At 34.0% G+C, this 26,494-nt stretch overlaps 4 protein-coding genes and 3 non-coding genes across 8 annotated transcripts; 3 read left to right on the top strand and 4 right to left on the bottom strand.

Annotated features, from left to right (window-relative positions):
- Positions 1–1,941: 1,941 nt before the first annotated feature.
- LOC145642424 (uncharacterized) lies at positions 1,942–8,199 on the top strand. Of its 2 annotated transcripts, XM_081693604.1 has the most exons (12): positions 1,942–2,143; positions 2,274–2,361; positions 3,069–3,362; positions 3,541–3,699; positions 4,243–4,383; positions 4,473–4,529; positions 5,203–5,341; positions 6,332–6,436; positions 6,557–6,744; positions 7,422–7,463; positions 7,545–7,668; positions 7,785–8,199. In XM_081693604.1, the coding sequence occupies exons 1-12, from the start codon at positions 1,974–1,976 to the stop codon at positions 7,799–7,801; spliced, it is 1,524 nt and encodes a 507-aa protein (XP_081549730.1). In that variant the 5' UTR covers positions 1,942–1,973; the 3' UTR covers positions 7,802–8,199. The 2 variants fall into 2 exon arrangements, with proteins under 2 accessions (XP_081549730.1, XP_081549729.1); XM_081693603.1 differs by having other exon boundaries at positions 7,545–8,199.
- A 311-nt stretch (positions 8,200–8,510) lies between these two features.
- Positions 8,511–9,683, bottom strand: LOC145555523 (F-box protein At2g26160-like). Its single transcript, XM_081617257.1, has one exon. The coding sequence runs from the start codon at positions 9,681–9,683 to the stop codon at positions 8,511–8,513; it is 1,173 nt and encodes a 390-aa protein (XP_081473383.1).
- Positions 9,684–10,709: 1,026 nt separating this feature from the next.
- LOC145642423 (putative apyrase 7) lies at positions 10,710–16,691 on the bottom strand. Its single transcript, XM_081693602.1, has 4 exons — positions 16,286–16,691; positions 12,728–14,841; positions 11,899–12,216; positions 10,710–11,340 (listed from the first exon to the last, which is right to left on the bottom strand). The coding sequence occupies exons 2-3, from the start codon at positions 14,706–14,708 to the stop codon at positions 11,915–11,917; spliced, it is 2,283 nt and encodes a 760-aa protein (XP_081549728.1). The 5' UTR covers positions 14,709–14,841; positions 16,286–16,691; the 3' UTR covers positions 10,710–11,340; positions 11,899–11,914.
- A 3,190-nt stretch (positions 16,692–19,881) lies between these two features.
- On the bottom strand, positions 19,882–19,953 carry TRNAG-UCC (transfer RNA glycine (anticodon UCC)). Its single transcript has one exon. It is a non-coding gene; the product is annotated as a tRNA-Gly (tRNA).
- Positions 19,954–20,071: 118 nt separating this feature from the next.
- Positions 20,072–25,383, top strand: LOC145556727 (polynucleotide 5'-hydroxyl-kinase NOL9-like). Its single transcript, XM_081618379.1, has 10 exons — positions 20,072–20,241; positions 20,796–21,022; positions 21,902–21,999; positions 22,175–22,208; positions 22,558–22,727; positions 22,830–23,013; positions 23,743–23,923; positions 24,087–24,186; positions 24,395–24,522; positions 25,004–25,383. Exons 2-10 carry the CDS (start codon positions 20,832–20,834, stop codon positions 25,067–25,069), a joined length of 1,152 nt encoding a protein of 383 aa, XP_081474505.1. The 5' UTR covers positions 20,072–20,241; positions 20,796–20,831; the 3' UTR covers positions 25,070–25,383.
- A 255-nt stretch (positions 25,384–25,638) lies between these two features.
- TRNAG-UCC (transfer RNA glycine (anticodon UCC)) lies at positions 25,639–25,710 on the bottom strand. The gene has a single exon. It is a non-coding gene; the product is annotated as a tRNA-Gly (tRNA).
- A 644-nt stretch (positions 25,711–26,354) lies between these two features.
- On the top strand, positions 26,355–26,436 carry TRNAS-CGA (transfer RNA serine (anticodon CGA)). The gene has a single exon. It is a non-coding gene; the product is annotated as a tRNA-Ser (tRNA).
- The last annotated feature ends 58 nt before the right edge of the window (positions 26,437–26,494 follow it).

The raw sequence follows: 26,494 nt of genomic DNA, 5'->3' as shown, positions 1-26,494 counted from the left end.
TACATTAATCGTGAATTATTGATATCATTTCAACTTTTTACGGAGTACAAAGTATTTATAACAAATTAAATGGATTAGGGTGATAATTGATAAGTGATGCAATAGTAATGTTAAGCATGGTGTATTTACCATTTAAACATCTTTGTAGCAACTAGCAATGGAGGAGCATGAATTGGTTTGTGACTTTGTGTGTATTAAATTTTCTTGTTGCTAGCTAAAGTTTGTAAAAGCAAAAAAAAAAGTTATTTAAATGTAGCAGACCAATAGCACAGGGCCCTTGTCTTAAAGAGTCTAAATTTTAGACAATGGTTTAGAAAACTCATATGTTTTGGACAAATAATGAGAAAATTATTATTTCTCTCACGCTATTATGCATTATAGATTATATACCTATGAGCTTTCGGATTAAAAAACAAAGTTAGTGATACAATATAAATTGAAATTGTTAGTGAGGTAAGTAAAGATGTTATAAGCATATTAGAACAATTACTTCTTGACATGTAACTCTTTGTAGCAATAAAGTAGCTTATATCCGGTCTTTATGTATCATATTTCTTATTGGTAGCTAAAGTTTGTAAAACAAAAAACAATTAATTAATTGAAGGAGTGCGATCGCCTAGGGCCCTTATTTTAAAAAGCCTAAAATTTAAACATTATCTTAGAAAACCCATTTATCTTGGACAAATAACAAGACTATAGTGCTCCTTCTCAACAATATTATATAACTTAGATTTCATACCAATAAGTTTTTATCTAAAAAAAAGTTAATGATGCAACTACAGTACTAATTGAATTGATATTAAGCTAAGTAAAGATGTAATAAGCAAATTACATGGATTACTTCTTTGAGCATTTTGTTTCATGCAATAGAAAATAATTTTGGAGTCGATCTTTGTTAGCATTATGCTCTAAATTGCTAAGAAATAGAGTAATCTAGTAACTGTTAGATTGTAAAAGCATGATATAAAAAAGTTTTCAAATAGTATTTGCTAAATTTATGTCTTTGAGGTCATACTTTCATCACTATTTATGAAATTAACTCTAAAAGTTACTCCATATTATATTTAACTTTTAATTACAACTCTAGATGTGAAGAAATTATAATATAATTAATTAACTTACACTTTCTTACTTTTGAAACTATATATAGTTAATAGTACTCCGTATATTTTAAATGAGAATACTACTCATATACGTAGCATGTAATGATTATTACATCTTTTTGAAGTGAGTTTGATAACTCAGGGCCTGTTCTCTTACGTTGAAATTCAGTTCAGCTAAGTTCATTTCAATTCAGTTCAGTTCAGCTCCTAATTTCCTTCTCTTATAAAATATTCATTTCAGTTCAGTTCAGTTTAGTTTAGTTCAGCTCGGTTCAGTTCAGTTTAGTTTAGTTCAGCTCAGTTCAGTTCAGTTCAGCTCAGTTCAGTCAATGAGAACAGACCTTCACATTAAGCAAAGTGTTGTAGGCTAAAGATTAACCAGAAGTCTAAATTTAATTCGATTTAGTAATTACTTGTGTCAGATTTACTTTTGAAATTACCCACTATGTGTACACACTAGTTTAAACCTAATCCGCATATCTCTTGAACAAAAAATCTAAGTAACCTGTACTAAACTCAACCCCAACTCAAAACAATTAATAAATATGACCAGAGTCTAGATGTGTCAATTCAAGTGTTCGGATCGGGTTTAGTAAAATTGATTCAAATCAATTTTTAAAATTAAGTTACAAGTCAAAATTTAAATCGTATATTTTTCGAGTCGATTTCGGATCCTATCATGATCATACTCGAGCAGTCGAGCCTTAAAAGTATGTTTCACTAACCAACCTTTTAATCATGCCACATGTACCTTTCCTATGGGTTGTCATCGTTCACGGTAACACACGTCGACAAATCTTCGTTCTTTCCCACACTATAAAAATCAAAATAGGTGAGAGAAAACCCAGAAATCTTCCCAAAAACAGAGAAATGAAAGTGAATGATAAAGTAAAATCGAAGATGAAAGAAAATAATTCCGCCATTTTTATGCAACATGCAATTCTCTCTCTTCTCATACTACTTCTTGTACCTTCTTCCTATGCTCGATCAACCGTTGATGAACCTTACGATGTTCGTCAGCATCTTTCTACTGTAACTAGGTTTGATCTCTATTTTTTTTGGATTTTTTATTGCATAGGTTTTTCAATTTTCTATTTTGGGGATAAATAAACCCTAATTTTGACTTTTGGGTGGTTTTGATTGATAATGTGGTTCTAATTTGGGATGCAGATATGGAGCTGTAAAAGATATTGTGGATAATGAATTTGTACCTTCTAATAAAACTGATGATTGTACACCTGTGCATATCAATCTTGTGGTAATCTCTTCTTTTAGTTTTCAATTTATTACTCATGGATAGAAATGGAGACATTTTGTATGAATTTATTGTTTATGAAATTTGATTGAAGTAAAGATTACATATTTACATTGTTGTATGCCAGAACTTATAATTTTGTTGTGTAGAGAGTCATGTAGTGAAGTGATGTAGACGGTATTCGACCTCATGTCTTGGTACCACTTAAGACTTTACCAAATATCCATAAGACCATAAGTTATCATTTACCCAAAAATTATAAAACTTGCTTCTTAAATGTTGAATGAATTATGTGGGTTGGTAATATTAAGAGCTCAAATTTTTGTGGTGTAGTATAGTTGATATGTGTGCATATTTTTGGTCTAGGTAGTTGTGATTGTGGGGGTTTCCAACTTTCCATGTCTTGGCCTGAATAATGCTTAGTGTACCAATCGTGTTCCAAAGTAATGCATGTGTTTGATATGCAAGGTACTTGGGTATGGGATGTCATTTTGAGATGTGAAACTGTGCTTGGTTCATAATTTCTCTTGGGCTGGGCTTCAATCCAAGTGTATGCAATTTGGATGAACTTGGAATGTCCCTTGTTTTGATGGTTTTTTTAAACCGAATTCTTGTACTCGTGAGCTTTTTCTTACTCATGTTTGTTAGCTGCAAAGATATTTACAGTTTATTAGTCATCTGTTCAAAACTAATCTACATCAAATTCATAGGCAAGGCATGGAACAAGAGCCCCTACTAAGAAACGAATTAGGGAAATGGATAGGCTAGCCACTTCACTGCAAGCACTTATAGCAAATGCAAAAGAACGCAAATTATCTTTGGATAATGTTCCTGCTTGGCTATTTGAATGGACATCTCCATGGAAGGGAAAGGTAACAGGTGGAGAATTGATTGTCAAGGGAGAAGAAGAACTCTATGATCTTGGAATCAGGATTCGAGGAAAATATCCAAATCTATTAAATGATGATTACCACCCTGATGTGTATACCATAAAAGCAACTCAGGTAGTGACTTGGTCCTTTTCAACTTTAGATCACCTTTTTTTTAAATCCTTTTGATGTTGGATGACAGATACCGTTATTACTACATTTCAGTGCTTATCTGTCTCTTTCTGATATGCTATCCCATCTCTTAACAAGGGCTTATGATGCTAGTTATGTTATTTTCTACTAAACGGTTTAGGTTCCTCGGGCATCTGCTAGTGCTGTGGCTTTTTCAATGGGGCTTTTCAGTGAGAGAGGAAGCCTTGGGCCAGGAAAACAACGAGCTTTTGCTGTTAGTACAGAAAGTCGTGCTAGTGACTTATTGCTGAGGTTTTTTGATACCTGCCAAAGCTATAAGGTCGGTATTTAAAGCATTATTGATTGGTTGTTATATATAAATTCTTACTTTGGAAGATGTTATTTTGTGTTGAACATACAAGGACGTTTTTTTAGTTACCTCAAAAAAGGATTTTCTCAGTTTGTTTCTCAAATTGGCTTGATTTACTTGTCTTAGCATGTCACTTAAATATTTGTCCACATCACCTAATGATTCAGCATGGCAACTATCTTGAGTATACTAAATATGCAATCCTTGTAAATAGAAGCCATATTTTATTTGTTTTATACTCTGCATAAGTTTTTTTGTTTCTTGAAGTTGGGTTTTTTTCTCACCATGTTCTTTATTGAATGTGTGTGTTTTTTCCATGCTGGTAGATCTTTTACCATGTATATTTTCAATTCTCATATGTTGTTCTTACAAAGTTCCCGTAGCATTCATATTGATGGTACTTGGCCTGTGGACATCTTGAAATCTTGTAATATGATCACTTCTGGTTTGTGTGCTTAAAATTGTTGTGCGTTTTCACCTCACTCCACTTTCTTCCCCTCCACATGGCTGTAGAACTACAGGAAAAATGAGGAGCCTGCTGTTGAGAAGATAAAGGAGCCTATTTTTAATGAAATCACTCATGCCTTAATCGGACGCTATGGATTAAATTTCACCAGACAAGATATATCTTCTCTCTGGTTTTTATGCAAGCAGGTGTGTGTTCATGCAAAATCACGATTTATCAGATGTACAGTAGATATCTGTTTTTCTAATTGTGTGACATATTGCTTTTGTTATGGCAGGAAGCATCATTGCTAGACATAACTAATCAAGCTTGTGGTCTTTTTAATCCAACTGAGGTACATGGACTTGTAGTTCTCCCTTTGGTTCTATTGCTTCATTTTCTATGGTTTTTTTCTTGTGAATGATCCATTGAGTATTTGAACTATAAGTGGCACCAAAAAGGATTAGACCCACATACATCTACATATACATTTTGCTGACATTGTGAGAAGGTATATGCTAATGTTGTTGTGCTTTCCTTCCTCTTTTAGCAACTTAACCTGTGCTGTATGAATGCAGATTTACCATCTGCATGTAAACTTTAGGAGAGCTCTTCTATACTCCCTCCCCCCCCCCCCCCCCCCCCCCCCCACACACACACACACTCTTGATATTTAGTCCTTTGTGCATGAATTCAGGATTGCTGTATTCAGTTTATTTCACTTTCTAATTAATACTTTTCCTAATCAAATAAAATGATTAATTTTAGACCTTCCTTTTCTTACTTGCTTCTCTTGGGGATTGAATAAGCTCTCTTTCCTTTTTTTGTTCAAGGTGCGAAAGGTTGGAGTAAAGTAGTTATGCCTTTCATTATAACTAATTAAAGGAGAGCTTTTTTTTTACACCTGAATTAATACCCTTAAATATATACACTATCTAGCAGGGCAGCAAATAAAATATCCTAAATACATAATATAATGATTTGGGGGGAATTATTTAATTATTATAATAATGTTTTGTTATTTGCAGCTTGCTCTGCTGGAGTGGACAGATGATCTGGAGGCCTTTGTGTTGAAAGGATATGGAAAATCTGTGAACTACCGCATGGGATTGCCTTTGCTTAAAGATGTAGTTGAGTCCATGGAGCTTGCTATCAAGGCTAATGAAGGTACATAATTTTATTGTGGTTTGTGTTTTTTTTTTTTTTTGGTTTTTGGTTGCATCCTCTTCTGGGGTAGTATAGGTATTGTGTAATAAATTAATTGTCACAAAGCTTGAAGAAGAAGTCAGTTTGTTAGAAGGGAAATCCTATGAATAGAGCTAATTAGGAAGAGACCATTATGTTGAATATTGATCAAGTATCTTGATTTTAGCTTAGTTAAGCTAATTTGGGAGATAATCCACTTCTCGAAAGTGGGAATATCATTTGTAATTGGTGTAATTCATTTTTCTAATCAATTAAACTCCTCCTCTTAAATTTATTCTTGCATTTAATTTTTAAATGCAGTCCAAACCTATGTAATTCATAGCAATTTTCACTGCTTAATATGTTCAACAAAAATTAGTGAAGTTTCTTTCCCCAATGGTGGGTTTTTCTTTTTTTTTTTTCTTTTTTTTTGTGTGTGTGTGTGTGGGTGGGGGGTTACTTCTGAGTTCTGAATGGTGCAATATTGTCTAATTCTTAGAGTCGACAATGTTGAACTTTTAGCCATAATGTTGATTTTATCTCAATTGTACATTTTCTCTGTGATTTTTAGACATAATGATCAAATTCACTTTGTTATGCCTGTTTGTGTCATGTCACTGCTTCAAACATTCTCTCTCCAATGCTTGTAACCTAAAATGTTGATACTTACCCGAACGTTGCCTTGAGGCTTTAGTTTAGCCATTTTTGGAGAGGTTGAGAAATCAGGAACTTTTGATGGTCTAATGTACAAAGTTGAGACTTCTATGACAACCTGTTTGTTAATCTGAGTGGTGGGAATGGTTCCCTTGGACCTTATGGGGATTATGAACTTGTAGAGCTCACATTTTCATGTCCTTTATATATGGAATCTTGCTTGTGTGATAATGTCTGTTCATATTTTCTACATATAATATAGTTGATGTTTTAGATTCTTACTCTAGCCTCACTTATATGCTCAAATTTGTCATGCAGAAGCTCTTCCCATTGGGAGTTATGAGAAGGCAAGGCTTCGATTTGCTCACGCTGAGACTGTGGTTCCATTTTCATGTCTTCTTGGTCTCTTTCTTCAAGGATCTGGTGAGATAATCTTAAGATCTTGTTGCCCTGCTCCCTACCTTTTACCTCTAAATTTTTCTTTGATTATATTGGTGGCGGACTGGTGGTCTTACTTGATGTTATTCTTTGAATAATTTACAGAATATAATCTCATTCTTAAGGAAAAACCATTGGAGCTCCCTCCTATGCCTCCCAAAAGGCGAACTTGGAGAGGTAGTGTCGTGGCTCCATTTGCTGGGAACAACATGCTTGTACTTTACAGTTGTCCTGCCAGAAAGAGCAAGTATTTTGTTCATGTACTGCATAATGAGCATCCAGTACCTTTACCGGTAAGCTTCAGTTAGCTGTGGCTAAAGTATACATTGGGTTGCACATTGTAGGATATTAGCCAAATAAGGATTTGTTCAGCATTTGCAAAAATATGGGGGAATGAAATGACTTTGTTCTCTTTCTGTCTTTAAAGCTATGCATGCACTATTGCCACTTTTTGCCTATTTAATACTAATAAACTAATTTAAGTGCAGCCAAGCCTATAGAAAACTCAACTGCTGCTCAGTAGAGGGTGTAGGCTTTTTTTTTTTTTTTCTTTTTGCTACTCAAAACTTTCTGGTGTTGCACCTCCAACATTTTGACTCCAAAACAATGCAGCTCCTCATGTATCCCCTTCTTTATGTTGCCTTTTTTTTGGGTCCCTTTTCATTTGCTACATCGTCAATTCGTCATATGGTATGTTGGTCCTCTCATCTTTTTCTGCAGTTTATCCACAGACCCACCCGCTTTTCTCTCTACTTCTTTTATAATAAAATTATTTTTAAAAATATTTTCTCCTTAAGAGCCTTGTACAACCTTAGGATGCTAGTAAATAGAAATGGAGGGGGAGTGCATAATTGCTTCATGGTTTTATTAAACTGCAGGCTGTAATTCTGTGCTTCCGTCTTTCTTATCTTCTGGTTTCTCCGTATTTTTTTTTTTGTTAACATTTGATACTGTTGACTTGTTTGAACAGGGCTGCGACAACTCTGACTTTTGTCCATTTGAAGTTTTCAAGGTAACTACTGCATCAATGTGTATGCTATCGTTTGTTAGAAACCTCACCTCTCAGTCATCGAATTGCTTTTGTGTCTTTTAGGAAAGGATACTTGAGCCTCATATGAAGGATGATTATCAGGCCATCTGCACGGTGAAGGATGTTGTGCCAGAGCCTGCATACAGCAAGTTTTCATCGCTGTTTGGTTGGCTGTTCTCCTGGCAGGGTAATGCAAAGGATTCTGACAAAGCCGACTTATAATGGGCCTCATTCCTATAAAGGGGTTCTGCCTACTCTTGGATTTGATACTCTTATCTGAACAAGTCATCATTTGATTTTCAGCTGCTGGATCCATATAGCAGAGTTCTTTTTTGGTTGATCTTTCTGCTCTTCTGCATTGATTTTGCGGAACACAAATATGGAAGCATCAGCAACTTCACTATGCAGGACTGCTGTTGGCCTCAATGTTAGATCTGGAGTTCAGTTCTTAACAAATGAAGAGTGATTTACCTGGTGACAGTGATGGGAGTGAACTTCACCGATGCTTGCTGCCTCTGCCTAGCTGTGTTTTATACTGAAGAATGTTCACTTGATTTTAGTTATTCAAATCAGAATTCCTTTTTTTTTTTTGAAACATTTTTGTGTTTGTGACTTTAAATAACTAAAACTTAAAAAATTTAGAACTAATTTAATTGTTTAGTACTAATTTAATTAAGATCTGATTGATACAACTATTCTAAATTAATTCTTTACATTACTCTTTGCAAGAATTTATTTTACTGCGTAAACTCATAAATCAATGTCAATTACGTAGTATAAAGAAATTGATAAGGTGGACAAGAAGAGCTGAGGACAGGACGAGGTAAATAGTAAAAATTAAGAGGACAAGAAAGCTGATTAAGAGCATAGAAGATTACTTAAAAGGGTCATCAATTGAAACCAAATTATGCCATATATCAAATAATTATTACATTGAGTTTTCTTTTTAAGAACATTTGGTACTCATCCATCAAAAATACTCTATAAATCAAGCTACATAAAAAAGGTTTAATTGAGCTAGTCCCCAAGTTAAAACTTAGGCATAAACCATAAAGAAGGGCAAAAACTTGAATGAATATCATCACCTCCATAAACGGTTTCAAATTCATTATTTGTCATGTTGAAAAGTCCCATATCATGTCCCCCGAAAAGAGTGAGAGAATTCCAAAATTGGAACTCATCATCGGTGAAATAAATACAATTGCGTTTGCAATTATTAATGTGTGATGCACGAATAGGAATAGAAGTGTTATTCCCCACAAATAACGCAACATCACCCAAGTCATTGACTTGTACCCAAGTATTTGTGTCAAACTTGAACCTATAGACCTTAAAGTGTAATGTAACATAATTCACACTATTATCCTCAACTCCTTCATAATCTATTTTGTGTCTGCTTACCATGAGAAGATCACCGAATGCATCCAGCAAGTATTGTTGTTTGATGCAGGGCCATGGGTCGTACGCTTTAGGAATAGGCGAATACTCCATAATTGTCGCGATTTTTGAGTTTTCAAGTGCACTCATGTCACAATATCCAATTGCTCCATCCTGATACAAGAATAGTAATTTTTGACCCCAACGCACAACATCCGTCACCCAATCCAACAACCATCCTTGTAGTTTGCGTGTACTAAAAATTGAAGTCCATGCTTTGTCACTAGGCCTTGCATAGTAAGCTATACAACCTGGAAACGCACCAGGTAATGCTATAACAATGTAGTCATCTCTTTCATTATCGGTTTCAAAGACAATCATCTTGTTCACAAAACACTGTCGTGCCCAAACATAATCGTTTATTTCATCCTCATAGTCATTGAACATGGTTGTTTGAGAGGGTAGAGGAACTCGAGCTTTGGTTAGCGGGTTAAACATATATATCTCTAGGTTAAGATCAAGTGTTACAACCCAACCACACGACGAACCCCAACATCTAGCACCATAAGTTTGAGGGAGGTTCAATTGGTAACACCTTTGCATATTAGGACAATATATTTTCCTGAGGTAATTGTTCGGGTTATGTTGTGTATTTTCGGGTAGCATCAACCATGGCATCATCCTAGTCCAAGTTTTTTTAGCCATAGAATACGCGGACTGCCATGATTGACATACAGAGGAAAAATAGACTAAGTCTTGGACAGAATCTAGTTTCAACACTATTTCTATAAGGATATTATCGGGTAAATCACTCCATTCAGCCATGAAAGCAGTTATAGAGATAAGATTAGAGTTACGGCAAATTCAAGTTTGTTCTTATAGTTTTTTATGATATCATAAGCATATTTATATAGTTTTATACAAGCTCACAAATTTGTGTAGCAAGGGAAACCTATGAAAAGTAGGAAACTAGTTTCCTAATTCTAAACAAATTCAAAAGCAATTATTATTAAATCTACAAGTCTGACAACTTAAAAAATAATCTATTTTGTGTTCCAATCTGTTCACCCTTTGGGTTAATTCAGATTCGGGCTCAATTCTTCATAATTAGATTCTAGTCCGTCAGTCCTCTCTCAATTGTGAAGTCAAAAAATGCAGCAATTGACTTGTACTATTTGGACATAATCAAAATGAATCATTCCCTTAAAAAAAAAAAAAATCAAATCAAATCACCTTTATATTACCCTTTGTAAAAGAATTAAATCTATTAAGCTCAAAATTGAAGAAGTAAATTACCCTATTTTAAGCTAAATACTAAAAATCAATTATTGAGTTTAAAGGAAAATATCTGAATCAGAATTGACCGAATATTAAATTAACCTTAGTAATCAAACCGAAATTAATAGAACCGAAATCAACCAAACCATCGGACTCGAGATTAACCCGTTAAAATACGTTTTAAACCCGATCCAAATTTATCCGAACTGAATATGAACCGAGCTAAAGTTGGCCCGACCCAAACCCGATCCAAAGCCAACATATCTTGACCCAGTTCGAGCCGAGGCAATTAAAAGGATAATTTTAAACCGAATATACCCGACCCAAACAGACCCAACCTGTCATAGATCAACCCAAACTTCATCCGGTTATCTGAATTGACACCTCTAAATTGTCATAATTGTAACCCTTATCAATACTAGTATATAAAAAATTGATTCAGAATTGATCTTGACATACCTCCATGTGAGAGGAGCATTGAAAACCATGCTCTCACAATGGGTATGCCAAAATTATTTACCTTTCTAAGGTCTTGAAATCATCTGATCATTGTAAATATAATTAAACAATCTATAAATACTTAAATAGTTCATATAATATAATTAATCAATTAAATTCCAGCAATTATACGAAAATCTCTGCTGCGCTCTCTTCAATGACTGGGTGAAGATGTTAAAATTTTGCGCAGAAATTATGAACATAATCCAACATTAAGGCTCTTATGCATCTTCCATGATGCAGAACTACCAGTCTATCAGACACATTTCCATATCAAGTATATCGGTTTTATATTTACTCCCATCTGATTACCAGAAAGAATCATCAGGGTAATCAGTTCTTCAACATCAATTATCAGCTTAACAAAATTCAATTGGTGACCAGCAGGGCCACCTATATGATTACAGTAAATAACATTATAGCACATTCAGGGAAATTGGTGTTAGCAAGACAATCTCAACTCATTTTCAGCTTCTGTAAGCGCTGCCGCCTCTGGTAAAATGTGTAATTTACAGGTTGGGGCTTTGCTGGTTCAGAGGAGTGATACTCGATGCTCTCCAAATACTCTTTCTAGGAGTTTGAATAGCTTGGGCACGTGCCTCTCTAGAAATGAGAACTTTCCTCTTCGAATAAACGTAATGGCGATTTCCAGTGTTCCAGTCATGAATAGTTCGTTAGCAGGCTAACATCTCAGTCAAAGACATTTCTGTAGGCATGTGAATAATGAGTGAATAGTCTATTTGGCAGATCATATAGTAAGATTGATGAACTATAATGTGAATTTCATTCTGGTACAGAAAATTCTAACAAAAAAAAAACAAAAAAACAAAAAAACAAAAAAAAAACCTTGGTCTAATTAATACATATCAAAGATAACTGTTAAGAAGGGTTTTCTCTCACCCTTATATGAGCTTTCTGTATTAACTCAACAAAAAAAGTGTGGAATAGTTATGAATAAGAATGAAATGTATAGGATACATTTAAGGGAAAATACACAAGAAAACAAAATCAGGCGAGAATTCTTCAAGATTGGTTTCATCATTAATTAAATTCTTTACAAGGAAGATCCAAGGAAAAAAAAAAATTATATACTAGGAGGACAAAATTGGAGATAAGGTTTGGCAGCTAACACACACTGAACTCATGTAGCGTATAGAGGAAACAATTAGAGATAGGATTCAAGGCTAACTGACTCCGAAACCTTGTAGCATGTAGAAGACTAGGTTTATCAAAATAAAACTACAAAAATATTTCGAGCTCATACCAGGATTTTTGGAGATCTAAACCTTCACCACCCCATCAGCCACAGAAGACATCAGATCCTCTCTGGATGCTGACCGTCTACTTTGGAGACGCATCTGATTTCTATGAGGACTCCACATGGCACCCATGCCATTGTTGTCAAATTGCATTTGTCCTAAGCTACCTGATGAAGGACTATGTGAAACTCCACTGACTGCTGAATATAGAGAAGAATCAGTAAGCTGAATGTTGCTTCCGCCAATCCAATGTCCATTACCAATTGACCTTTCTTGATCACCAACAGCAGTTGGACTCAGTGGCATTTTTACTCTTGCATCCCCTGAAAAATTACAGATATCTTATCTCATCAATCGGTAAGACAAAAGTTAACGAAACGAGCACAGCATTGAAAACTACAAATACTGACCAAAAGATGCATGCAAACAAGCAAATCCAAAGCTTTGTCTTTGTATCATATATTTATTTAGAACATAATAGTATTTTTGGCAAAAAAAATCAACTAGTGCAACAGCGACTATCTGTGACTACTACGACCCTAAGGTAACAGCTAGCCCATAGGCAGAAAAGAGACAAACTTGATAGCTATACTAAAGTGTATCAACATTTGAAATACAAAGTATTGCTCTTAATTAGAGAGGTATGAGGATACATATATAAAGAACTGCAGTATCTCTCAGCAGACTGACAGTTTCAGAAAACAAAAAAAAGATCCTCTAAAAAATCAAAGCAGATCGTCAATAAGCCAAACTGTTATATTGGTGATGATTGTTCTGTTCATTACAATATGAAATTTAGATAAAATCATAAAAATAAAAAAAATAGGACCTTACCTGAACGCTGGAACCGGAAAGGTGAAGAAATATTGAGAACTGATGCTGGCGCACTATTATGCCTGAAAATAGGAAGTTGATTTCTGCGGAAAAATCTAGGCAGGCAATTACCAGCACATGACAATGCACAAACCAACAAAAATGATGATATCAACAGAACAGCAAAAATCACAACAGGATCTATCTTCATCTCAAATAGCTGAAGTGTATGAAGCTCTGTTCTTGTTGCAAATGCCTTGCCAGCTTCAACAAGAGCAACTCCTTGTGTCCAAGTGGTACCACCAGAGCCAATCATGACCTGACCATCAGTTATGTGCAAGCCTTCCCTCAATAATGAAACTATGTAGGGTGCCCTAAAGCAGTACTGTTCGATAAAGGGCTGTGGAGGAACACTTTTATACGCATCTTCCCAAGTTTTACCACAAAACTGATGTCCCTTTTCCAATACATCATCAAGGGTTGCTTCTGAACTCAAGTTAAAAAACCGATAGACAACAAAAAAACCAGACATTGCATAAAAATGACCGCTAGGATGGGGAAGTTCTTCAGAAAGAGCGCATGGTTGCACTTCACAATCAATTCCAGGGCTAAGATCTGACCATTCTGACAAATTGACAGCAACCTTTGCAACTGCACTGCACTCTCCCCAATTTGGAGAGCCAACAAGCCGAAGAGGGACTCCAGGTTTACCCCTTTTGCCAAGGTCTTTCTCTCCATGACGAGGACTCCCAGCATCTTGGTTCAGGGAAGCACATAGTGAGCAGAAGTATTCACTTTTATATCCAGAGTGTAAGCATGGATGCTTAATCTCAACATTTCCATGAACTAAGTCCTCCATTTTCACTTTTGGCATCCCTTTGAGAAGATGAACAACAGATTTGTCAAAGGCATCATTTAATCCATACCCATTAAGGGAATATGCACTGAGATGATGGTTCACAGGTCCAATGCTCAGGTTTAAGTTAGTTTTGTTCAGAACAGGTTCCTTACTTTCAAAGGTTACTTGCAGTGATGAACCACCTAAGTCAAGGGCACCAAAAGTATCTGTCTTTGGTATGGCCCCTAAGACACCTGTTTCATAATTCAGAGCAATCCAGCCATAATAAGCTTCCTCCATACCACTGATAATCTTAATCCATTCCCTTTGAGACAAAAACGGGGAACTTTTTAGAACAGACCAGGCATGATTAAGAAGCCAATCAGAGTCAGGTTTTGGCAGCCTACGAACACCAGCAGTAGCATAGAGGAAAAGAGAAGTAGTCTTATGTGAATTCTTTGGAATCTGCTTCTCAGCCCACCGTAGAAGTGGCTTTATCGCAGTCTTCAAACCACTTGAGTTACGTACCAATTTATCAAGCCCAGGCTCAGTCTCCATACGGTTATAAGCCCGTCCACTCTGTCCCTTTGGCTTCTTAACTCCCCCAGAATATGATGTCAAAACAATGGGAAGATTACCACTTTTCTTGTGAGCGACAGATGCCTCATATATGTATACCCGAGTCCCAGTACTCCCACAATCAAGCACAACATAAAATTTGGAAGGTCCGCCAGACCAAAAAGTATATAGAAACTGACCAAGTATAAATAAAAGAAAACCGAAGAAAAGTAGACAAAGAAGGATCGTCAATATTCTAACCCACTTCTTACGTGTATAGGGATTGCTTTGAGGCACTTTATCCTTCGAGAAACTAGGGCTGGAAATATCTTTACGGGATGAATGAGGAGGCTTTGCATTGATGACATCAATCCCACCATTTTGATCACCATTTTCAGGATCTAATCGACGATATTGAGAAAAATCTTGTAATGATGAAGACAGCCTCATGTTGTTCATATGCCCAGGGCTGCTAAAACTAAAACCATGGCCAGAACCTTTTGGAGGTGATAATCCAGCTTGGATGTATGGGATGGATGAGGAATGCCGCATGGATGGACGATTTGTTGCAGATGAGATGATTTCTGAGATTTTGCTAAAGACCATGGTTTTCTAAAAATATGGGAGCACACTCATCTGTCTCCTGGCAACATATATATTACGTGCTGCTGCCAGAAAACAGTATGTTTGGGTATACAATGGGCCACTTATCCAGACCAGACACTAACATTCAAAAATCCTGTAAACAAGTTAATTTCAAAATCAAGTGTCAGAGTACGAGTAAATGACCATAAATTACCAACAGAAAAATTTTGAACCTCTAGCTTGAGAAAAATTAAAATTAATCAAGATCACTGCCGAGAAATTGCTATTAAGTTCAGGCATTTTGCAGAGACACGTTGAAAACATGCAGAAATGCCTAGGCTAGGCTACTAATTCTTTGAAACAATAATCTGAGCTAGGAAGAGTATATTTCCAGGTTACTCTTTGTTAACATAATAATGGCTCACCAGCTTGACTATGCCCATACACAAAGGTAAAACACTCGCTATGATTATAAAGCTACAGCATCATTAGTATATTCTTCAAGGAGTTTATATAGCAAGACAATGCGGGTAATAATATACAACACATTATAAATAGATCATTGTCTAATTGGTAGGTTAGGCTTCAACACATTGCAAAACAGATCATTGGCTAATTGGTAGGTTAGATTTCAAGACATTACACAAGCTTTTATGAAAGTCTATTACGGAGTAGCATTCTTCACTTATTTATTTGCAGCATAGAAAACAAATTCATACACTTATAGTCTTATACAGATATCTTCATAGTAAGACTCTTTACACAAATTGAATCAAATTCACACCTTAGCAATCGTAGAACATGTCAAAGACTCTTTTCAGGTCCAAATAAACCCCTACTAACCACCTTGCTACATCTGGATATGTGATGTATACCACAATTAGCACAATTAGCACATAAAAATACACCAAGCTATAACAGCTAATACACCCAGCTCCAACAATTATACTCCCAATTAATACCATCATTGGCAGATGTCAAGGAGGTGAGGACGTACGCGTTCTTATCCCTAAGCAGTAGACATTAGTAGCTAAATGTTTCATCACATCATTAACATTATTTCATAGGAGATAAATCTCTAGAGAGCAGTAATACAACTGTACAAAGCTGATTCCTATTTCCCAAAATCTCCAATAACCCAAAATCTGTCTAACCTTCACACAAGATTGTTCATTTTCGGGTGACCAGGGAGCCACAAAAGGGCAATGATGTATACGAAATTCGATTCGATCCCAGGTCTTGGATAACAGCCGTTACACAAGATTCAGTCAAAATTTCCATATAACTCCTATTGACAATGTCTCATTTCCAATACAAATCAAATCTCCCTCCTAGTACTAAACACAACTCTTACACCCTTTTTAAGTGGGCATCTCAAAGTAATTACTAATCCCTTCAAAAAAATTGTCAAAACCCAATCAAATTAATACAGAAAGCAATCAAATTATCAGCAATTCTGAAATACCCACAACATAAAATCACGAAATTTCACCAGAAATCCAACTCTCACAAAATCAAACTGCAAATACATACATCAAAGTAATGAAATAAAATAAACCCAAATCTAAAATCTTGTTGCAATGTAAATCAAAACCAACCTCAAAAAAACCGCGGATTTCCCAAAACTATGAGCAGATCAAAGAGCAGTAATCTCTCCTCTTCCTTTGAATCAGGAATTTGGGTTTAACAATGCTAATAGTGTGAAAAAAGGAGAGAGAAAAAAACAGTTGGGTAGGGAAGAAATAGTGAAGAGTTTTGAAATGGGGGCACAACCATTACAGTGAAACTTCTTCTTCTTCTTTCGTTGTAATCTTTTGCTAGTTTTCTCTCTCCTCTTTTCTGCTGGTGTGATCTGATCTCCGGGTTTCAGGAAGATCCAATGGAAGCAACCCCCAGAATTTTATTTGTGTTAAAAAAAAAAAAAAAAAAAAATTGGGTTTGTTTTTATTGTGTGGGAATTTTGTGCGAAAAAGGGCAGGAGAAAGAGGAAGAGGTGTGGTAGTATATGATGACCTTTTGAGATTAAAAGTCAATTTTATGAAATCAGAAGAAAATTTTGCTAGTTTTTATCCATTGTCTCTAATTGTGACCCAAATCTATAATAAATTATTTTGGAAATGGAACATTGGGAATATTGTGTCTCTAATAGTTAGGATTATATGGTTGGGAAGTTTTATTTTTTATTTTTTTTTACGGGATGGGTAGGAACTGGAAAGTTCATAAAGTATAACATATGTGTAGACGAGACTTATGTATTGAAAATACCCTATTACAGTTAATTGGTTTATTTCGATTGGGGGAGACTCGCACTAAAATAAGTAATATGAGTACTTGTAATTTTGTACTCGTATGAGATTACAAAGGTTAATTTGATTTTAATGGTTAATGGAAAAGAAAACAAAAAAAGAATGGAGTGGAAAAAGGAATTTTCTTTGTTTACATATTTGATGTGATACGTAATAGTTAATAGGTGGAATAATTTGATTGGTTAATAATTGTTGTAAGGGAATTAAAAGGAAATTAATTGAATGACTTTATTTTATCATTTTTTCATACATTTTTATTGAACTTGAATTGTCAAATGTGAAATTTTAATGTTTTTTTTTTATTAAAAAAGAAAAAAAAAGGGTCTTTTCTTTAATTATTTCTTTTCATCTCCCAACAATTCTATCAAAATTATTCTAACCAAAATTTAGAATTAGCTACTTATTTATTTTGATTTTTTTTTTTTTGACATTTACTTTATATTTTACATTTTTACTTCAATCCTACTATACATCCCAATCTCCCATAAGTAAGAAAACCCGATCATATCCCAAGATTATACTTCATATATTAGGTCATTCTAACACGTATGGTTGAACCATTGAATGTGCCACAAGCACAATTGAATAAAGTCCATGCTCCATATATAGCTAGCCAACAAACACACTGAGTATATTGTTAGCACATGTGGTACAAAAACACATAGTAAAGTGATTGTTATAATGTTATAAAACTTTGTTTGGCATTGAATATATATTAATATATGGTTTATTCTCACATTTACTTAAAAACATTATACTGTATTTATTATTGATTGCTTTAATTTAGAACAAGTACTTCAAACATTGAATTGAAGTTTAATTAATCAAAATTAACTTAATTACGTACTAAAAGGTTAATAAATATATACTCCGATCCCTCCGTCCCTTACTTACATTCTTACTTTTCTCTTTTATATGAGTAAAAATGTTAGAAGTAAGAATCTAATTAAGGGAGGGAGTACAAAATGTAGTACTTGGAATGAAATAAATGCGAGTTGACAAGATTATGTTCTGAAGTAATGAACGAAATGCATGTATCAAGAAAAACGAGCCTTACATAAATGGAGTTCTCATCATCTCATGCATGCAAATGCATGAAAGGTTAATATGAACGAAAGAAATATGAAGATATAAACACAATCTCTATTGAGTTGTAGGATAACTAGTCCTAGCTTAGTCAAGAAAGACAATTAATTCTAAGAATTGGTGACTAATTTGGATATTACACCAAAAATCATCAACTTGTATTTACCCAAATCTTAATTATTTGTAGTTACGGAATTCTATGTCCTAAACAATCAACATTAGATTAAATTCAAAACCAGCCATTCTTGATTCAACATTTATGAGAACACAACGTTTCAATTATTTCATTCATCAAGCTAAAGAGGATTGTTTTTAACCAAGGGTCTGTTTACTTTAGCTCCTAATTTCCTTCTCTCATAAAATATTAATTTTAGTTTTATTCAGTTCAGTTTAGTTCAGTTTAACTAGTAAATGTGAATAGACCCCAAGTCAATTACAATGTTTGACTAATTAATGTTATACGGAGTACTCCGTAGTAATTAAGAGTACCTACAAAAATAGAAATAGTCAATTACGTACTTTGCACATATCAGTATGTCACTATATCATCATAATATGACATGCATGGACGGCAAGGTCAACACCAAGTTATAAATTACTTAGCAATGGTTTATATATTCAATACCTAGCTTCCTCTTAGAGTAATATTATGGCAATTAACAATACTAAATTAAATAATTGCTAGGCAAAAGAAAAACTTTAAAATTAGCTAGGTTGAGAGTTTATGGTTTCATTAATTTTTTTATTTTTTTCACATACATGCGTTAAAAAAATTAATTACCAATGTTTTGTGATTGTATTTTCTTATATGCGTCCCTTAAATAAAATAAAATATAAGAGAGTGTTTTGATCATATTCTAAATTACAAGAGATTGAGCCTATTAATGTGATAACTTTTATTATCATAGATCGATTAAAGAAATTTATATATTTGCATAATATGGTAAGCTCGATTAATTTGAGGAGAGGGAAAAGTAAAGCGTTGATCAAATGAATGTTCCTTCAATGACTAACCAATTGACTTGTTAGGTACGAGTAGAAGGAAGACTCAAAGCTAATAGGGTTGAGTCGTTGTCAATAGGCATAATGAATTGGATCAATTCCATAATGTGTGTTTGAACAAGTAAAGAATTAATATCTTTGTCACTAACACCAAATTGGAAGCTAATATGTCTTAATCATCCCATCAATTCTAAGTACTATTCGTAATACAAGCTAAGTAATATTCAAGAAGCATTTGATAAATGCTACATTTTAATTGGTCCTAATTATACCTAAATAAGTTTTAAGCAAACTTCTTCTATGGACCCATGATATGTGTATTATTTAAGGGGGTAAAAATGGTTCCCACTTGAAAAGGAAAGGTTTGACTTATATATAATTGAAATTAAAGTGTCCAAGGTGTTTATTGTCATGTTGTGCCTTAGCTTGTACCATCTACTTAAGAATATATATAATTTACCAAGATGTGTAATAGCATAAGATGGGCTAGCTGTTGGTGGTTGGCGGAGTTTGAAGATCGATTGTGTTATGTTATTGTGTACTTCAATTCATATATTATTTAGGACGAATATTCTATTATTAAATGTAAATGTTTATTATACTCGATCTATAATTACGAACATAAAATAGTGCCACGTATGTATTTTTTAAAAATAAATAATTCTATACACCTTAAGTAATTAAACAAACTCTAATTGTACAAGCAATTTTATAATTTTACCTAATAAGACTATATTTTCCAAAATTATAATAAAAAATAAAAAATAAAATTAAAAAAACTATAAAAAAAACTTTAAAAATGCGTTTGCCGGGAGTCGAACCCGGGTCTATTGCTTGGAAGGCAATTATCCTAACCGTTGGACTACAAACGCTTATTTAATTATTTTTAAAAACGTTAACTAGATACTCTTATTTAAATTCATTAGGTTTTTTTTTTTTTTTTTTTTTTTTCGGAAAAACTACCTATTTGTTGTTTTTCCCCCTTGTTTGTGAAAATTTGTTCAACATGTCAAAATCTGGATTCTCCAAACCAAAAAATCCTGCTATTGTACTATCTCTACTCTTTCTTCATCCATTATACATGGGATTTTACATTTGATTTTCACTCCTAATTCGTAAACTTACTTTTTCACTCACATTCATACTCATAGTAGTAGCAGGTAAATCAATTTCTCAATTGCCAATTTTCTTAATTTTTTATGTAATTTCTTATTGTATGTTACTTGTTGCTCTAATTTTACTAATTTTATCTGTTTTTTGCTGTTATATGTTTAATGTTTGAACTTTTTTTAGTTTGTATCAATGCTAATTGTTTTTTTTTAAGCTCATAACCTAGTTCTTAATCGTGATTAATGTGATGTTTTTCTTGTTTTTAAGATTAATGCTTATTTAATTAATTGTTGATCAGTTGCTATAATGATGGTAAATTGATACTTTTTAATTGAGTGAATTTGGTATTAGTCGGATATTCAATTCATTTGTTTTAATTGCAGAACAAAAAAGGTTAGAAAATTTTCCAAAATCTGTAATGTTTGTAATGATTTGGGAAGTTCATATAGCATGAAAGATGAATGAAAAAAAGTTTAGATATTGGTTTTTTGGACTGTAGTATTGGAATTTGATTAATGTGATTAATTCATTTTATCCCGTATTCAATGAAATCTCTTGTAATCATACCTCGTTTTAAAATTTTCTGATTTCGCCACTGGTGTAGACACATACAGTAAACAGTTTGAGACAAGAAGAAGAAATGGCGGCTTTTGCTCCAACAGGAAAGACCCCATCACCAGGCATAGAGATTTCTGAAGAATGGTCAGCTGCTGCAGACACCATAGCAAAAAATTTTACCAGATCACTGCCTCCTGTTGTATTCATCTGCGGCGCTAAGAACAGTGGCAAAACCACTTTCTCTCGTTACCTCCTTAACACTTTCCTCCCCAGGTTAGATTCCTCTCTAATTTGTATATTGGCAAATAATTTCATGTCAGTTCTCATAAGTTCCTCTTTTCCCTCTTGAAATTATATGGCATTTTTCAGGCAGTTGAAGATTTGTCTAGATTTTTTGTTTCATTTTGTGATTGTTCTGCTTAATTCCTGGTTTTGCTATGGAGTATTCTCTGTGTACTGTGTGAACTTGAATACTTTGTTGGTAAAGTTGGAATGCAACTAGGGTCTTACATGAACCTCCTAGCTTTTGTATGGAACAATAATATTTCGGATTGTATGAGTTTATGTAATGAACCTTTGTAACTGAACATCGTTTACATAATTTATGTTTTAGTTTTTAGTAGTGCAGTTTTGTTGCTGATTGGTTTTTGTCGATCAAATTGGTAACTGGATTTGAGCTCATGCTGATATTCTTCCTGCAGAGTTTACTTCTCTTTAAGGATTCTTTTTAGAATTTTTAGCAAAAGAGGTTAACATATGTTTGTGTCCCCTTGAACTTGAGCATGCATACTGATATAAAAAAAAATAAAAAATAAAAAAATAAAAAAAAGAAAAAAAGAAAAAAAATAAAAATAAAAAAGAAAGAAAAAAAAGCCATTGCTTCTCAAAATAGTCTGCAACTTAAAACAAGGCATTTTTGTTGTGTTTGCTGGCAAACTTGTATTAATTGGTTTTTGCTTGGGTTTCTTGGTAGACTTTGGAGCAACCATTAGTTACTTCTGCATTGAAAGTTTTTTTTTTTTTGTTTTTTTCCTAGATGTATTAAACTGTTGTGATATTGGAAAAGTTCAAACTTCACATAACTTATTTTGTATTGAGTGAATATTTTTATAAATGTCACTCAATGATAATATGATTGCTTCTGGTTGGCAGATACAAAAGTGTAGCTTATCTGGATACAGATGTTGGACAGCCAGAGTTCACTCCTCCTGGATGCCTATCCCTCACTATCATTGATGAAGCAACTCCAGGTGCTTTTATTTTGGGATTTAATTTTTCCCTTTTCTTATCTGTGTGTATGTGTTATATTTTTAAATATATATACGAGGCATAATCTATTTTTAACTTATAGAATGTGTTTCATCAGAAGACACTAATTATTATAATGTTTTTCCGTTTCTAATTAATTTTGTTTCCTTCATCCAGACTTAACAATCCCTTGTCTGAAGACACCTCAGAGGTAAACTTCCTATTGTAATATATGCTTCCATGTCCTTTAAGAAATTGTTAATCATATTGTTGGTGAAATAAAAAAAATTAGATGCATCTGCAACTTCATTATTGACCATTATGCTTGGGTTTGACGTATGACATAATGACATTGCTTTTTCTATTTGGAGCTCTGTTTTCTTATGCTCTAGTTTCTTGTGTGCAGTAAATGGACATGTTATGTCTTTATGCTTTAATTTATTGAGTTTGGTATGTGTTGGTTGATAAGCTTACACAAAAACATTGAACCTCCTTCTGTGTAATGTGCTAATCTTGAGATATGATCAATGATAGCTGTTTCTTTGCATGGGTGTCTGCAGATGCTATTTCTTTGGAGATGTTTCTTCAAAAAGGGACCCTGAAACATACTTGAATTGTATATTTGCGTTGTATGATCACTATAGAAAGGACCTAAGAATTTCATGTAAGAATGGAAGCCCTGGTGCAGCTGAGCTACCCCTTATTATAAACACGCCTGGTTGGGTGAAAGGTAGGCTGTGAAACTATCACTTTTTTTTTTCTTCAACATTGTACTGTTCTTCTTCTTTGGGGATACTATTAATGTGTTACTCACATTCTTATTGCACAACAGGTCTTGGTTTTGATATACTGGTTGATATTTTGAAACACATTGCTGCTACACATGTGGTTAAGATAAATATATCTTCTGAACGTAAGAATCTACCCAGTGGCGCATTCTGGCTTGATGAACTTGATGAATGTTCCGTAAATTTGGTGGAGATCACTTCTGCGCGCAAGGATTCCTACAACCGATCGTAAGTTCTTGAAATATATTTATGTGAACTGGTGGAATGCTAGGTTTATATGTCTGCCAATCTGCAACTATTCAAATCTGTTTTATCATGAATGTTCTATTACTTCTCTCCAAATTCTGTTGTGAGTTTTGGGCTGTTTTTCACAAAACCCAGCTGGTAGCGCTTATACGTTTGAACCTGATGACCAATAATGTTTGGCTTGAAATAAAAAGATGCTGTTAGTAGATTGTTAACTATACCTGATGTAGGCACAATACTAATTTGACACCTGGATCTGTTTAGGTTTTGCATGTTCTATTAATTAATGTCCAAACTTTATCCATATTAACCTTATCTTTCTCTAGAACACTTATATCTGGTCCCTTTGTTCATCCTAACCAAATTTGACAATAGAATGTTTGACTAATGGGGTAGATTTGCCTCAGGGGTGTTTATTTAATTGAATCGATCTGAAGTTGTTGCCAACCGACATAACAATGTATGAGTGCAGGAAATTATTCTTTCATCGTTTACCTCCTCCCCTCTGAACAGCATTTATCTCTTTCACTCCCAGCTGTAGTTTGGACATGAGGGTGCAATGTTCCTTGTTTTATTGTTGATTACTGTTTCTACTCTTGCATAGATTTCTTGTCAATAGAAAAACCCGTATTTGAAACCTTTGTCTTCTTTTTCTGAAGACTAAGAGAATCAAATTTTCCCCCCTCATGTGTTGGTTTAACTGTCTCCCAGGGTGTTGGTGCAGAAGGAAGCACGTCTTATTAGAGAGCTACGACTGATGGCTTACTTTAGGCAGTGCTTTCCAAGTAGTATGAGTATCACCACAATCAAAGAACTTGCTCTTGAATTAGCCTCTCTTACTCCTTACCAAGTCCCTATATCAAGTATCAAAATCAGGCATCTTCATTGTGAGGTTTGTTGTTTTAATTGCTCCTTACCAAGTTCCTATACTTGTATGTTTTTGAACTATCACTACTCCTATGATTACATGTTTTTCTATTTGATGTCATTATATGCAGACCATTGTCATTTATGTTCCAATGATCAAGGTCATTTTTATGTAATATTTGTGCTAGGTACCAAATTCTGAAGTCTTCTACAGTTTGAATGCAACAATAGTAGGATTGGCTGCTAGCTGTGAAGACTCTCAATCTTTGCCTGTCTGTGTTGGCCTTGGTATGTCCTATATATTACTACGTATATATTTATTAGACACGTTCAGTTTTAAATATTAAATGCTGGGTTGTATTTTGTTTTCTATGCCACAGATCACACTTCTAATTTTGAAAGAAATATTGTTGTTAATTTGCTATTTGCAAAGCACACTATTCATTGGTGTATGGGCATAGTTGTCTGATTGTATTTATGTTATTCTGCGGTCCAGGTATCGTGAGAGGCATTGATTCAATGAAGAATGTGATCTATTTGATCACACCTGTTCCGCAGAATATCCTAGCAGGTGTAGATCTTCTCCTACAAGGATATATTCAGATACCTATTGGCTTGCTGCAGGTATGATAATAGTTTTTCTTTATGATTTTTTCCCCATAGCTCATTAAGGTCTGTAATTTCCTTTTTCCCTTCATATATCGTTAATGCAATACTGAAAAATCTTATTGAACTTAACTAGCCTTCACTTTTTTTTTTCCCTTTTAATTATCTCAAAATCTCAATCGTGTCTTAAGTTTAATCTTTCATAAAACTCTTTGCTAGCGGTATCATCTACTGTAATATTGGAAAACTTAACTTGCTAAATGTTAGACAGCTTGTTATTTTCCTATGGCTCAAAATCTAAATGTGGCTTTATTTACAAGGATGAAGGGGTTATTAATTTTTGAGAAGGGGCAGGCAAATTTATGAACCAACATATTTATTCCTGATGTGATTACTGGATGCATAAAATTTTATCAGTTCCATTGTTTCTTACATTCAATAAACTCTTCTAACCCCTAACATCTTGACTTTGCTAATGCTTTATGATCTTTCTCTTCAGGTACAAGGTTGCATGTCACCTTACATGTCTGCAAATGTCATTCCCACAAAGGCACAAACTAGCTGATAGACTTTGTCCAGCTGATGAAGAATGTCAGAGTAGCGGAGAAGAAAGCTGTAATCTACTTAAGATATAATTGTAGGTTTAAGTTAATTAGTTAGTACTAACTAGCGTTGAGAACATTAGGTGACTGCCGGATGAGTATGCATCTATGCATGAACTTAGCTATATAACTTAGTTATCAAATACTAGAACATTATGTGAAGGCAGGAAGAGGGAGCATCAATCCATGAATTTAGCTGTAATTTATATGGGCACATTTTGTTTTTACAGTGGTCGTTTGATGGACAATATTATGGCATAATCGACACTGTTTCTGATCCTCGGTTGAAACTGTGCAAAAAAATTAATCTGAGAATGAATACAGAGGATGCCAAGATGTATAAAAGGGGAAGAAACTATACACAAGGACCAAGGTGAAGAATGGATAACACCTTTAATAGGTAGAACCATGGAAGAGAATAATTTCCTTCAAGATCATTGTTTCAAAGCTAATTATCGAAGCATTTATCCATCTGGAGGAGTTTGAAAAGAGAGAATAAAAATAGGCAACAAAAGTTGTTGAATTTAAAAAATGCGTTTGCCGGGAGTCGAACCCGGGTCTATTGCTTGGAAGGCAATTATCCTAACCGTTGGACTACAAACGCTTTTTTGTACGATCTTCATTTTCTAAATTCATAGTAGTATTTGAACATCTAACTCAACATTTGGGTATTAATTATGTTAAGAGAGGTTTATGAATAAGTACTGTGTTTAGATATTTAAATAGCATTAGCTATTAAGTGAAGTGAAGTAAAGTATAATGTTATGTTTTAGGGAACTTGTATGTGCATATAGGACAATTAGTATAGTACAAGTGTTGATAAGATCCTACTAAGTATTATTTTTGTAAAAAAATGGACAACTCCAAACAATGAAACTTGAAAAGTGGTACGTTTATATCTACATGAGAAGGGTATAAATATTTAGAGTTTATATATACTTGAAATATTTGGGTATGGCAGAGTTTATAGCTAAACGAAGAGGGTATAAATATTTAGTTTATCTATGTACTTGAAACATTTGGGTATGAAAAATATTTGGGTATGATACTATCCTCCACAAGAAAAAAAGACTTGTTTTAATTCCTCGAAATTATAAGACAAAAATCATACATTGTTTAAATCTTTAATGAAGAATCTAATACCAGCAAGCCCGTCTAGCTCCACGGTGGGCGATTTATTTTTTATTTGTTTGTATTATTTAAAAAACAAAATATATTATATATTTTGTATGATACTGATCAATAAGCGTCAGTATGTCCGAGTGGTTAAGGAGACAGACTCGAAATCTGTTGGGCTTTGCCTGCGCAGGTTCGAATCCTGCTGCTGACGATTTTTTTCTAAATCATTTTTTTTTTTCCATGAAATTGTTAGCAAAATAAATCGGTGG

Source organism: Chenopodium album, chromosome 8, assembly GCF_948465745.1.
Source record: "Chenopodium album chromosome 8, dcCheAlbu1.1, whole genome shotgun sequence".
NCBI lineage: Eukaryota > Viridiplantae > Streptophyta > Magnoliopsida > Caryophyllales > Amaranthaceae > Chenopodium > Chenopodium album.
This window is presented reverse-complemented; position numbering and strand designations above follow the sequence as displayed.

Bases quoted from the DNA above. Each gene is read 5' to 3' on its own strand.
- LOC145555523 (XM_081617257.1), bottom strand. From the start codon at position 9,683: ATGGCTGAATGGAGTGATTTACCCGATAATATCCTTATAGAAATAGTG.
- LOC145556727 (XM_081618379.1), top strand. From the start codon at position 20,832: ATGGCGGCTTTTGCTCCAACAGGAAAGACCCCATCACCAGGCATAGAG. The intron at 21,023-21,901 runs GTTAGATTCCTC...TCTGGTTGGCAG, and splicing joins CTTAACACTTTCCTCCCCAG to ATACAAAAGTGTAGCTTATC. The intron at 24,523-25,003 runs GTATGATAATAG...CTTTCTCTTCAG, and splicing joins TACCTATTGGCTTGCTGCAG to GTACAAGGTTGCATGTCACC.
- LOC145642424 (XM_081693603.1), top strand. From the start codon at position 1,974: ATGAAAGTGAATGATAAAGTAAAATCGAAGATGAAAGAAAATAATTCC. The intron at 5,342-6,331 runs GTACATAATTTT...TTTGTCATGCAG, and splicing joins TGCTATCAAGGCTAATGAAG to AAGCTCTTCCCATTGGGAGT. The intron at 6,437-6,556 runs GTGAGATAATCT...AATAATTTACAG, and splicing joins TCTCTTTCTTCAAGGATCTG to AATATAATCTCATTCTTAAG.
- LOC145642423 (XM_081693602.1), bottom strand. From the start codon at position 14,708: ATGGTCTTTAGCAAAATCTCAGAAATCATCTCATCTGCAACAAATCGT. The intron at 12,217-12,727 runs GTAAGGTCCTAT...GTAATTTTTCAG, and splicing joins TTTCCGGTTCCAGCGTTCAG to GGGATGCAAGAGTAAAAATG.